At 47.3% G+C, this 13,644-nt stretch overlaps 1 protein-coding gene across 1 annotated transcript; it reads left to right on the top strand.

Moving 5' to 3' along the window:
• On the top strand, positions 1-2,212 carry LOC109397118 (protein C12orf4 homolog). The gene is made up of 2 exons (XM_019669457.3): positions 1-1,766; positions 1,831-2,212. Exons 1-2 carry the CDS (start codon positions 408-410, stop codon positions 2,038-2,040), a joined length of 1,569 nt encoding a protein of 522 aa, XP_019525002.2. The 5' UTR covers positions 1-407; the 3' UTR covers positions 2,041-2,212.
• The last annotated feature ends 11,432 nt before the right edge of the window (positions 2,213-13,644 follow it).

Raw genomic sequence — 13,644 nt, 5'->3', positions numbered from 1 at the left:
AAAAACAATAGGATACTGCAAGATGACGTCACGAAGCTATGCACTGACAGTTCACAGAGCTTGTTTACATGGACTTAGTTTCTGGCCAAGATCCGGCAAAATTGCTTTTCGATAGAACTTCGGAATAATGAGAGTTGGACGATTGGTTTTGTACTAGTAGAGCTGAATGTACTCGATATTTACGTATCACAATGATATCGGAACGGAAAACGAGATTTAAATTTTTCGCCGGTCGTTCAAAATTCTAACACCTTGTAAACAAGCTCGCTGAACTGTCAAACAAAGTGAGGTTAGACCGGTGCTTGCAGTACTCTATTGCAAGTGAGTGGGAGGAAAAGGTTCCCGTGGTGGTTTCGGATTCAGTGATTGCGGTGAAAGCGAAGTGAAGATCCTAGTTTGCTAGTATAATGGACCTGTTAGAACCGAGCAAGGTAGTGGATTTCCGCTACGAGTTCGTCAACTTCGACGACAAACCGGCCCATCTTATTTATCCGGTCGAAATACCCTACCGGAGCAACCCGGACGAGTTGGCCCACCGAATCGTAGCGGATCGGATGGATTCGATCATGCAGTTTCTGCAAGCGGACAAGGAGCTGAAGGTGTCACTCCGGGAGTTTGTCGAGAGGGAAAATCAGAAATTTTATGACGAACGCGACGAAGTGCTGCTGGAGCGGTTGAGAACCGGACATGTAGATGTGGATGCGCTGGCTTTGGAGGTGGAGAAAAATTATAAGGATGAGATACTGGAGTACGCGGACAGGGTGGGGCCATCCAATGATGAAATCTTTGCCCAGAGCTACCACCAGCTGGTACACTCGTCAGTGCTGTCGGAAATATTGGCCAAAGAGCGGGATTATGCCAAAACTATAACAAACTTGACAGCTCAGATGACCCAGCAAATTAATACGATGCACAGCCTGCACCAGGAAGAGATCGAGTCCAAGATGAAATTGTTGGATATTTCGGTGACCTCGGAGAACATCAACCATATCTTGGCGAAGCAGTACAATATGCAGAACATGATCCGAAAGCAGTGCGAGTCGGAACTGGAATCAACCAGGGGGCACCAGAAATACGAATACCGTGATTGGATTACGACACACATCGACGCCAGCTTCCTGGCCGAGTCGGACAGCCCGACGCAGATTGGGAACCGCTGGTCGATGATTTCCACTCAGGGTCCCTCGATGGAAGAGAGCTTCACCATCCACTTGGGATCCCAGCTAAAACACATGCATAACATCCGAATCCTCAGCACCAGAATCTCCGATTTGGCGAGTCCACTGTATAGTGACACCAGCTTCGGGGGTCCGAATGTGGCCCTGGGGCTCTACTCTAGCTCGTTGTGCGGTATAGTGGTGTTGACCCCATCGGGCTCCGTTTCACCGGATTCGGAAATTCGCCGAAACGCCAACATGTCCACCGAGTTCCACTTCGATCAGGTCGATCGTCAGATCGAAAAGATTCGTGATGACCTGCGCAAGCTGACCAGGGACAGTCCGGAGGAAGACCGAGACCTCAGTCCAGGGGAGTCTCGGTCGGATCGGTTGAAACCGGGCGATGTGTACATCACGCGCCACTCCAATCTGTCCCACTCGCACGTGGTGTTCCATCTGATTTCGGACGAAATACAATTTCAGAGTCCGAGCGAGATCAATTCGCGCCATCCGGTGATCCTGGGGCTGCGGAACATTCTGAAGATTTCCAGCCGGCACGATGTGACGACGCTGAGCATTCCGGCGCTGCTGCGGCACGATATGTCCGAGGTGAGTAACCGACGTTGCACAGTTTCGAGGTATTTTTTAACAAATTTTTATGCATATCTTGCAGGACATGACCGTCAGCTGGTGCATCCGTAGGGCCGAACTGGTGTTCAAATGTGCCAAGGGCTTCATGATCGAATCGGCCAGCTGGGGTGGAGCGGAGTTGAACACACTGCAGCTACTGTTGCCGTATGATATCTCCGAGGAGCTGTTCCGCACGCTGGCCGATATGGTACCGCACGTTTTTCGGGTGGCCAATCCGAAGGTACTGCAGTAGTTGATGTAAGTAGTTAATGTTTCAACGATTTGTCTGCTTTTCGTATAGTTATGGCATTTACCTAAACAAAAGAATCGAATTATTAGCTTGTGATACGTGTATGAAAATTATCCAGTACTGATTATTTAATGGAACTCGTTTGGTGCAACAGACCAAGAATGATAACTATCAACTTTTCTGCTTTCAATAAAGTAGTGCGTCTATCACAGCCAATGTTGACAGCTTTTTAGTCAACAAACACCAGGGTGTATACGACCTGGAAATCCTGGAATTCTCAAGGATTCTGGAGAGAATTTTCGCTGATAGGAATCATCGTTGAAGATTATGTTTAACCGTGTACTTCCCATGCACACTGGGCCAGGAACAGAGATTAGCAAGACAAAACCTCTAGCTTATTGGGGTTACGTCCTATCAAGTTGGTGTCTTCGGCAAAGTTGTTGGGTTTTATCTGCGCCTCAAATTGCGCTTGGAATATACTTCGCAAAACCGCCGCATAGGCGGCGCTGCGGTGCTAACTTTTTTATTTCACATCCTAGAGCTTTGGTGACTTCGGCAAAGTTGTAGAACAGGTAAAAATATGAAAAGTTGTCGAAGACACCAAAATTGTAGCTCTTAAAATAACAAAGTTACATTGAATTTTATAAACGAACAACTTAAATTTTGTGGTTCTATGTCATTCTCTTGTTTTTCAGCCTACATGTTGCCATGGCAACAGAAAACAATAATCGCAGTAGTCGAACAAGATCGTACATTTGAAATTGTATTTCACTCTTGCAACAATCATGCGTTTTGAGGAATAATACATACATATGTCTAGGTATTAGTAGTAGAAATTCCTGTTTTAGTGTATATGAGTGATATAGCGTAATCTGCACCTTCCTGATTTTGCCTGAATGAAACACATGTAGGTGAGTAAATTCACTTCTTGAATCTTTTTAAACACTCGGGACTGCTACAAGACGCTGCCACTCACTTTTCGTCCACCGCAAATTCCAGATTGTCGTGCATCCAAATAAGTTTATTTTCAGTATTTGATAAGTCTAAAAAGGAACCTAATATGAGCCCAAACGAATTAAAAAAATAAAATGAATCGGATATAAGGTAGCTGAGATATTGTGGTTGGCGTAAAGTGGTTGACAGCGTCTTATATGAGTCCCAACTTTACCTTTGTTTTATCCGTTTCCACGTCAAATCTGAAACAATATCAACTGCAACAGAAAATCTAAAAGATTTGTCAGATAAAAGTTTCCGAATTATCAATTTTACAGTTTTTGTGCGATTTCAAAATAGCAGAATGGCTAAAGGTAGATTTTTTTATTTCACTAATAGAGTATTCGTACCGAAGATCACGGGTTTGAAGCGTTGTTTGTTTTGTTTCTTATTTTTGTATTTTTGTTAGAAGTGAGCACACAAAAAAAAAACAAAAAGAACGGAATCAAACGGTGCCGTAATCGCTTGTTTTCAAATAGTATGAATTTGGGAGCGTGAGAATACTTATGACACTTACACCTTAATTATTATATCAAGCGTAATGTGTTTGCTGAGAAATTTCATGGGCATATTTTAAAACATTTCACCATCGGGGCAATTGATTTTAATTTTCATATAAGATTCCACCTACTTCATCGACAGTTTTATGTTCAACAAAATCCCGCAATATTCCGCATGCTAATGCTGCTTACTTCAATCATAAATATATTAACTTAATATAATGAATATATTAGTGAATTAAAATAATATACCTTTTGTGCGCTATCTTGAAAATCCACAAAGGCCGTGAATGGATAATTTGTTAACTTTTATCTGATAAATTCTTCAGTTTTGCTGTTGATATTGTTTATGATTTGGTGTTAAAATGCATGAAACAAAAGTATAAAAGATACTAGAAGTGAATTCACCTACGAAAAATGCGTTTAATTCGGGCAAAATCAGGAAAGTGCACATCGACAGCTAGCGATATAACATTCATATACATTAAACAGGAATTTCCACTAGTAATACAAATAAACATATTATTCCTGAAAACGCATGATTATTGCAAGAGTGAAATACAATTTCAAATGTACGATCTTGTTCGACTACTGCGATTGTTGTTTTCTGTTGCCATGGCAACATGTAGGCTGAAAAACAAGAGAATGACATAAAACCGAAACTTTAAGTCGTTCGTTTATAAAATTCAATGTAACTTTGTTATTTTAAGAGCTACAGTTTTGGTGTCTTCGACAACTTTTCATATTTTTGCCTGTTCTACAACTTTGCCGAAGACGCCAAAGCTCTAGGATGTAAAATAAAAAAGTTAGCACCGCAGCGCCACCTATGCGGCGGTTTTACGAACTAAATTCCAAGCGCAATTTGAGGCGCAGATAAAACCCAACAACTTTGCCGAAGACACCAACTTGATAGGACGTAACCCCAATGTGCTAGAGGTTTTGTCTTGCTAATCTCTGTTCCTGGCCCAGTGTGCCATGGTTGCTCAGGAATACCATCGGTTTTCGACGAACTAGAGACAGTCGGAATTAGCTGAATATGATGCAATACTTTCTAGAAAAGGACTAAAAAACTACATGTTTTAATAGTGGAACTATTGAAAAAAACAATAAAAAAATTGGTCAATTTGCAATAACTTTTGTTCTAGGATTTTTTTTTTGGAAACACTTTCTTGGCATGGAAATAGTCGTTCAAAGTCGTGGAAAAGAAAGGGTTCAGAAGCGATGCCAGCGAAATTCTTCTATAGTTTATTACCTCTATTTTTGCGTTATTTGACATAATGGACGCTTGGTATAAAAGAAGAGTGCATTTCGATTACGCCAAATGTCTATGCCAAGTCATTTTATGTTAAACGACTTTATGCCAAATGATTATGTCAAATGTTCCGCTCTATTCTACTATTCTAATACAGATCTTCTTCAGGATACTTTGGGAAATTCATAAACTTTACTTCCAATTATTCAATATAATTTTCATAAAAAAAATCCTTGGAAGATCCTTTCTCTTCGACTATGAAAATTAGTTTGTACAGTTTTTGCCATTTTGGTGACTTCTGATAGATCTTGATTTGAGAGAATTTCTGACTTTACTTGAAAAGAATTTTCATCTTTTACCGACTTTTCGAACCCTCTAAGCAGAATACCCTCTTTGAATGAGTGTAATCAGTTTCGTACCTTTTAATTCCGCCCTATGTTGCTTATCCTTTGACAGATACGCGTATTTCTGACACTGAGGAAAATTACAAGTGGTAGTCGAAATACGCGTATCTGTCAAAGGATAAGCACATAGGGCGGAATTAAAAGGTACGAAACTGATTACACTCATTCGAAGAATTTTCAGAAAAAATCCATGAACATATTCCGTGAGATATTCTCTAAAAAGCTGTGAAAATTCCCAATAAATATGTCGGCATGGTAAACGTTTCCGTTTATTGTATCGCCGTTTACAGTTAAAAAAACGAGAAGAATGCAGCATGGGCGAGAATGTTGCAACACCGTACGAGAGCGAATGAGGCACGTTACAGACAGGCGCGGAACAGGCAGAACTCAGTCTTCCGGTTGAAGAAGCGCCAGCACCAGCAGGAAGAACGAGATCGCGAAGCGATGGAAGAGCTTTACCGCGCTAAGGTCACACGAAAGTTCTACGAGAAGCTGAACCGCTCGCGCAGAGGCTTTGTGCCGCAAGCCGACATGTGCCGAGATAATCACGGGAATATTCTCACGAGCGAGCGTGAGGTGGTCGAGAGGTGGCGGCAGCATTACGATGAGCACCTCAATGGCAACGTTGCAAGCACCGAAGGTGGCGCGGTAACAGATCTAGGAGTACGTGCGCAGGACGAAATATTTCCAGCCCCTAACCTCCAAGAGATTGAATAGGAGGTCAGCCGGTTGAAAAACAACAAAGCCGCTGGAGTAAATCATCTACCAAGCGAGTTACTAAAATACGGTGGAGAAGCACTGGTGAGGGCACTACACTGGGTCATTACCAAGATTTGGGAGGAGGAAGTATTACCGGAGGAGTGGATGGAAGGTATCGTGTGTCCCATCTACAAAAAGGGCGACAAGTTGGATTACGGGAACTATCGCGCGATCACACTACTGAGCGCTGCCTACAAGGTACTCTCTCAAATTTTATGCCGCCGCCTATCACCGATTGCAAGAGAGTTCGTGGGGCAATATCAGGCTGGATTCATGGGCGAACGCGCTACAACGGACCAGATGTTCGCCATCCGCCAGGTGTTGCAGAAATGCCGCGAATACAACGTGCCCACACATCACTTAATCATCGATTTCAAATCGGCGTATGATACAATTGATCGAGCCGAGACCAGCTATGGCAGATTATCCACGAATACGGATTCCCGGATAAACTGTTAGGATTGATCAAGGCGACGATGGATCGAGTGATGTGCGTAGTTCGAGTATCAGGGACACTCTCGAGTCCCTTCGAATCTCGCAGAGGGTTACGGCAAAGTGATGGTCTTTCGTGCTTGCTGTTCAACATTGCTTTAGAGGGTGTAATAAGGAGAGCGGGGATAAGCACGAGTGGGACGATTTTCACGAAGTCCGTTCAGCTGCTTGGTCCAGCTGGTGGGAACTAGAACAAGTCTCATGCGCAAGGTGAGAAGCGGAGTGCTCCTAGGGTGAGAGCAGCTCGTCAAGAAACCCGGAGTGAAGCGCATCCAGAATATTCGTTTGCGGCGATGGGCAACGGGCGACAAGCAGGAGCCTGGGTAATCGACTCTGGAGCAACTTCCCACATGTGTGCAAACCTGGATCAATTCGTGGATATCGAAGAGAGCCTGCAGCAGGAGGTTATCCTAGCGGACGGACAGAAAGTGTCAGCCAGGGGAATCGGATCGTGCCATCTCCGTTTCCACCAAGGGTGAACAATCCAAGGTGTGCTGTACGTGCCGAACTTCGAGTCAAATCTGATCTCGGTGAAGAAGTTAGCCGTAAAAGGAGCCGATCGTTTTTGATGTCAACGAGTGCCGTATCCTCAAGAATAAGAAGGTCATCGGTATGGCCACGTCAGCTGGTGGGCTGTATCACCTGTCTGTTGCACAAGAAGCTTTGGCGTCAAGGGAGAGCCAGCACACATCAAGTTGCCAACACACGTGGCATCGCATCTTAGGGCACCGGGACAACGATGTCGTTCGAGAGCTGGAGACGAAGCGATTGGCAATCGGCATCAATATTCAAGATTGTGGCTGCCGAGCTGTTTGCGAATGTTGCCTCGAAGGTAAGCTGACATGTCTTCCATTTCCGAAAATAACAAAACGTAGGTCGACCAGGGTGCTGGATCTAATCCACACGGACGTATGCGGCCCCAAGCGAACATCAACGCCTGGAGGTTGCCGCTATTTTCTGACCTTAACTGCATCAAAGATTATGTGAGGTACGTCAAAACGCTATTTGAGAGGACGCTCAAAATCATCCGCTCGGACCAAGGCGCCGAGTTCCAAAACAACACGTTGGACAGGTTCTGCAAAGAGGAAGGAATCAAGCAGCAATTTACTGTTGCGTATACGCCCCTGCAGAACGGCGTTTCGGAGCGAAAGAATCGCTCACTCGTAGAGATGGCGCGTTGCATGATATTGGATTCCAAGTAGTTCGAACTGGAGAGTAGATGATGGCTACACTCACAGCGACCACCTGGCGGTTCGCTACAGTATCGACTACAACAACAGCAGACAGCGGATAGAAGAAGAGGCGGCTAGGCCAAGGCCAAGCCCTCGTAGGTGGAAGACATCATACTTCGACGAAGAGGTATTTAGGGAAGCGCTCCGCCGTGAGCGAAACTTAATCGGTTTAGACGGCGACGAGCTGGTAGCGGTGCTCTCACGTGCGTGTGATGCGACCATGCCTAGGCGAGTCCACCCTAGAAATGGGAGGCCACCGGCTTACTGGTGGACCGACGCAATTGCGGACCTGCGCCGCGCCTGCCTACGGGCTAGGCGGCGGATGCAGCGAGCACGATCAGAGGAAGAGCGAAACGAACGGCGGGTGGTGTTCACCGCTGCAAAAGCCGCGCTCAAAACCGAGATAAGAGCAAGCAAAAAGGCCTGCTTCGAGGGTCTGCAAAAAGGCCTGCTTCGAGGGTCTCTGTCAGAGTGCCAATACGAACCTGTGGGGTGACGCTTACAGGATCGTTATGGCCAAGACGAGAGGGGTGATGGCTCCTACAGAGCAATCTCCAGAGATGTTGGAGGGGATCATTGGAGGACTTTTTCCGCGTCATGATCCTAGTCCTTGGCCTCCTTTCGTAGGACAGCCGGGGATTGGGGCTGGCGATGAGGAGAGGGTCACCGATGTGGAACTTGCGGGGATAGCTAAGTCCCTTAGCGTAGGTAAGGCCCCAGGTCCGAACGGAGTTCCGAACCTGGCCTTAGTAGTAGCTATTGCAGAGGCTCCCGAGATGTTCAGGTCTGCTATGCAGAAATGCCTGGACGAGGGAGTTTTCCCAGAAGCTTGGAAGAGGCAGAGCCTGGTACTATTGCCAAAGGCGGGGAAACCACCCGGAGACCCGTCGGCATATAGACCAACATGCTTGATTGACACGGCGGGGAAGGTGCTCGAAAAGATCATCCTCAATAGAATGTTGCGGTTCACCGAGGGCGAAAATGGTCTTTCGAGTAACCAGTACGGCTTCCGGAAGGGGAGGTCCACCGTAGACGCTATCTTGTAGGTTACAAAAACCGCCGAGAAAGCACTCGAGCCTAAGAGGAGGGGAATTCGCTTTTGCGCGGTAGTGACTCTGGATGTAAGGAATGCGTTTAATAGCGCCAGCTGGTCTGCTATTGCCGATGCGCTCTTGCGTCTGGGGATACCGGAGTACCTGTACAAGATTCTCGGAAGTTACTTTCAGAATCGTGTACTAGTCTACGACACGGAGGTGGGTCGGAAGTGCTTTCACATAACCTCAGGAGTCCCGCAAGGTTCCATCCTGGGTCCGGTGTTATGGAATGTCATGTACGACGAGGTGTTGAGGTTAGAGTATCCAGTGGGAGTGGTGATTGTCGGATTTGCCGACGACATTACGCTCGAAGTCTACGGTGAAACGATCGAGGAGGTAAAGTTGACTACCAACCACTCGATCAAGGTTGTGGAGGCGTGGATGCGGTCCAGGAAACTGGAGCTGGCTCACCACAAGACAGAGGTGACGGTTGTTAACAACCTGAAGTCGGAGCAGCAGACGGAGATCAGTGTAGGAGAGTGTACTATCCTGTCAAAGCGCTCCGTCAAACACTTGGGCGTGATGATCGACGATAAGCTTACCTTCGGTAGCCACGTCGATTATGCCTGTAAAAGAGCCTCCACAGCTATTGCGGCACTGTCCCGGATGATGTCCAATAGCTCTGCGGTGTACGCCAGTAAGCGCAAGCTTCTGGCTAGTGTTGCTACGTCCATACTTAGGTATGGCGGCCCGGCGTGGGGCACCGCGCTAAGTACTAAATGCTACCGACGGAAGCTGGAAAGTACTTACAGGCTTATGTGCCTGAGGGTTGCGAGCGCGTACCGTACCGTGTCACACGACGCTCTCTGCGTCATTACTAGTATGGTGCCTATCAGCATTCTTATCAGTGAGGACATGGAGTGTTTCGAAATGCGCGGCACAAGAGGCATACGCAGGACTGTCAGGATGGCCTCTATGGTCAAATGGCAGCGCGCGTGGGACAGTTCCACCAAAAGAAGGTGGACCCATAGGTTGATACCGAGGGTAGATAGTTGGATTAATAGGCGCCATGGGGAAGTTACATTCCACCTGACACAGGTCCTTACAGGTCATGGTTGCTTCCGACAATATCTACACCGTTTCGGGCATGCGGATTCTCCCGAATGCCCAGTGTGCAATGGTTTAGAGGAAACGGCGGAACACGTTTTGTTCGTGTGCCCGCGTTTTCGCTCAATGCGTGACCGCATGCTTGCCACATGCGGAGAGAACACAACTCCGGACAACTTGGTCCAGAGCAGTCCTGCTATTGGTCGTGACCATCCCATGACGATGAACAAGTAGGCCTTTTCATCGTCACAAAATAAAACGAGCATTCGCGCACTTCGTCATGTCATTTCGCAATAATCAAGCGTCATGACGAAAATTTCCATATTTTTTTGAATTTAAAATTTTTACCTGTTTCAAGCAAATTGAGGCTAGTCGTTGTATTTAATAGATAGAAAGGACATATATTTATGATTTAAAGGATTCAAACAATAACTAAATTCATCTATGTGCTAGTTATTGCCTTGTTTACAACCATGTCACGCTCCGTCATGACCACAAAATGAGCGAATATTGTTAGACTCTCTTGGTCATCGTCTCCCAATTCGATGACATTGAGAGAGGCACTTCTGTAAAAATCACGTGACGACTTGTGTTGACATTGACGCTTTCCAAGCCTGGTCCAGAGGATGTGTAGGGATGAGTTTGGCTGGAACGCCGTTTCAACGGCTATTACCCACATCGTCTGGGAGCTACAGAGGAGGTGGCGCGTGGACTCGGAGAATGGCTAGTCCAGATGCAGTACAAGAGGTGGTCCAGGGGTTCGGAGTCGGCTTCGTAGGTCATACCGGTGCCCTGCGGTCGAGATCGACCCTTACAGCGATTAAGTGGCCGCGGAGAGGAAGTCCCGGTAGCGGTGCTGTCGTGGCGTCGGTATACTGGGTTGGATCCAAGCCCGCGGTTGGAAAGGGGTCCCCGGCAAGGGTCGGGGCAGGAGCGAGACCCTGCCGTCAGCAACCTACGGATGCATCTGATAGGGCCTGAAGGGTAGTGATACCCTTCCTTTGCGGGCAGGTCAGATCGGGTTGCATGTGGGCATCAGTTCTTGATGTCCGCTCAGCAGTAGGGCGCGGGCGGGGTTGACTCTGCCCGCCTTCCGAGGACAAAGGGAGTGGCGAGGACCACTCGGGAAACTGGCTAAGTGCCAGCATGCTACCGTGATGGACTCTCCAAAGCGAGTCATCGATGTTCGTTGCTGCAGGCTACGCGGCTATCCTTGTGGGTGCGATGTGCACTAGCCCCTCTCTGAAGCAATACCTTCTTGGTGGTTCCGGAGAGACGTAGGGTTTGGCGACCATAGGAATGGTTTAGTGGGTCCGAGGAGAGAGTAGTCCTTGATTTTACTTTTGTTGTAGAAGACGGCCTGTCAGACCTACACTACCCTAACCTCCTGTTAGGGTGTCTGTTGAGCAGATTATCCCCCTATGGTTTAGAAGGAAAAAAAAAAAATGATATTGGATTCCCGTCTGTCGTTGAAGTATTGGACCGAGGCTGTCAACACGGCCAACTATCCTGCAAAACCGTTTACTCACCAAGCTGTTGCAGAAGACCCCGTTCGAAATGTGGAGTGGGAAGAAGCCGAACTTAAGTCACCTGAAGATTTTTGGATCGCCGGCGTATGTATGGATTCCCCGGGCAACCCCAACCGAACCTCATGAGAGAAGTATCTTTTATTATCCATTCAAACCCGCTGAACCTGCCAAAGTTGATGACGTCCCCACTGTTACAGTCAACGACCATGACGAGGGCAGCGGTTCCAGCGAAGAGGACTTCAGCTGCTACGAGGCAACCTACGACGATTACGGCTTCAGCGAAGTGACTGACGGATGATCATCATGAAACTCTGCAAGAGATTAGGTCGTCCGAGCGTCAGGAGGAGAATGGTGTCGACCGAGGGTTTGGCACTCACCACGACGTTCCAACCGTGCCAAAAAAGGTTTGCCGCCAAATCGTTTGCGAGATGAGGTCAATCTGGTGACGGACCGTCAGCATGAGCCGAGTTCCTACCAGGAGGCCATGAATGGTCCCGAACGCGCGCAGTGGAAACAATCCATGGACGAGGAAATTGAATCGCACCGAGAAAATGCCACTTGGGAGAGCGATCGTCTACCGGCGGACAATAAGATCATTGGCAGCAAATGGGTCTACAAAAAGAAGCAATGGCAACGTGATCCGGTACAAGGCCCGTCTAGTTGCTCAAGGGTTCAACCAGAAATACGGAACGGACTATGACGTGGTATTCGCCCCAGTTGCCAAGCAAACGACGATTCGCACCGTTTTGAGTATCGCTGCCGTCGAAACCTCTTTGTGCACTACGTGGATATCAAGACGGCATACCTGCATAGCGAATTATCCGAGACGATATTCATGAAGCAGCCTGCAGGTTTCGCAACTGGATCTAACAGTGAGATCTGCCATTTGCGGAAAAGCCTGTACGGTCTGAAGCAGACAGGTAGAGTGTGGAACGGAAAAATCATCGAGGTACTGCAAGCGCTTGGATACCTACGTGCCATCCAAATCCGACCCATGCCTCTTCGTGCGAACCCACAACAGAAGGAAGACATTCGTTTTGCTTTACGTGGACATGTTAATTGTGACCCACGACGAAGACGAATGCCGGAAGGTTCATAATCATCTGCAACGGAACTTCAAGATAACGTGCCTCGGACCAGTATCAAATTACATGGGAATCCGGATCCAGCGAACACAAAACGGTGAGTTACTGCCGGACCAGACCGCGTACATCGGGAAAGTAGCAGCGAGGTTCGGACAAGACAAAGCGAAGCCGTCGCATATCCCAATGGACCCCGGATACCTGAATATGCAGCAAATGGAGGAGAGCCCAATGCCCCGGAAAGAAGATTTCCAAAGCCTTGTAGGTAGGTGTAGGTGAAGGGCGTAAGGTGAGCCATCCCACGGAAGCTGATCGGACTGAAGCCAAGCGGACTCTGCGGTATTTGTACACCCGCGGACTTGAAGCTGAGACTGGGAGATGAAAGACCACTGGAAGCCTACGTAGACGCCGACTGGGCCGGCGATCGTGTGGACCGGAAAAGCAACACGGAATCCGTATTCCGGCTCGGCGGACCAATCCAGGAAGCAACAGTGTGTGACACTCTCGTCAACCGAAGCAGAGTATGTTGCTTTATCCGAAGCAAGTCGGGAGTTACTCTTGTTGCTCAAATTGATGAACGGTGTAGGAGAGGTTGTCGACCAGCCCATTCAGGTTCGGGAGGACAATCAAAGTTGTATTGCGATGCTGCGATCGGAAGGAGAAGGTAGCCGGACAAAGCACATCGATACGCGGTACAATTTCGTGAAGGAGCTGAATAGTACCGGTATCATGAACGTTGTATACTGTCCCACGGAAGCGATTTTTGCTGACATTCTCATGAAGCCGTTAGAATCAAGCTGCAGCTATTACGGAAGAAGATTGGTCTTCAGCAATCAGCAACTTCGAGCTTAAGGAGGAGTGATGGAGTATGACGAAGCAAAGGGACCAATCGTAGTAGTTTTGAATTTGAAATAAATGTTTAGTTTATATTGAGCACTCGACACCTACGGTTGTCTTTCTTTTACCCTGCAATAAAGACGCCTTATGAACTATATAACATGAGAAGATGCCGTAGTACGCGCACCTGAGAACATTGGATAAAAAAGTGAAGAAGATGATTTGGACTACCAGCTAAGCACACAACTGTTAGTTGGCGGCCTTTGTCATCAATTAATCCGTGGAAGCATGAGGTAGTGACTTGAGAGGACCAGAGCTATGTTGGACGCTCTCTCTATACACTCACCGTTTTGCTGCCCAAATACTCTACCATCGCTTCAAGAGAT

This window comes from Aedes albopictus, chromosome 1 (assembly GCF_035046485.1).
Source record: "Aedes albopictus strain Foshan chromosome 1, AalbF5, whole genome shotgun sequence".
Taxonomy (NCBI): domain Eukaryota; kingdom Metazoa; phylum Arthropoda; class Insecta; order Diptera; family Culicidae; genus Aedes; species Aedes albopictus.
Note: the sequence above shows the minus strand (reverse complement) of the source record. Positions and strands in the feature narration are given on the sequence as shown.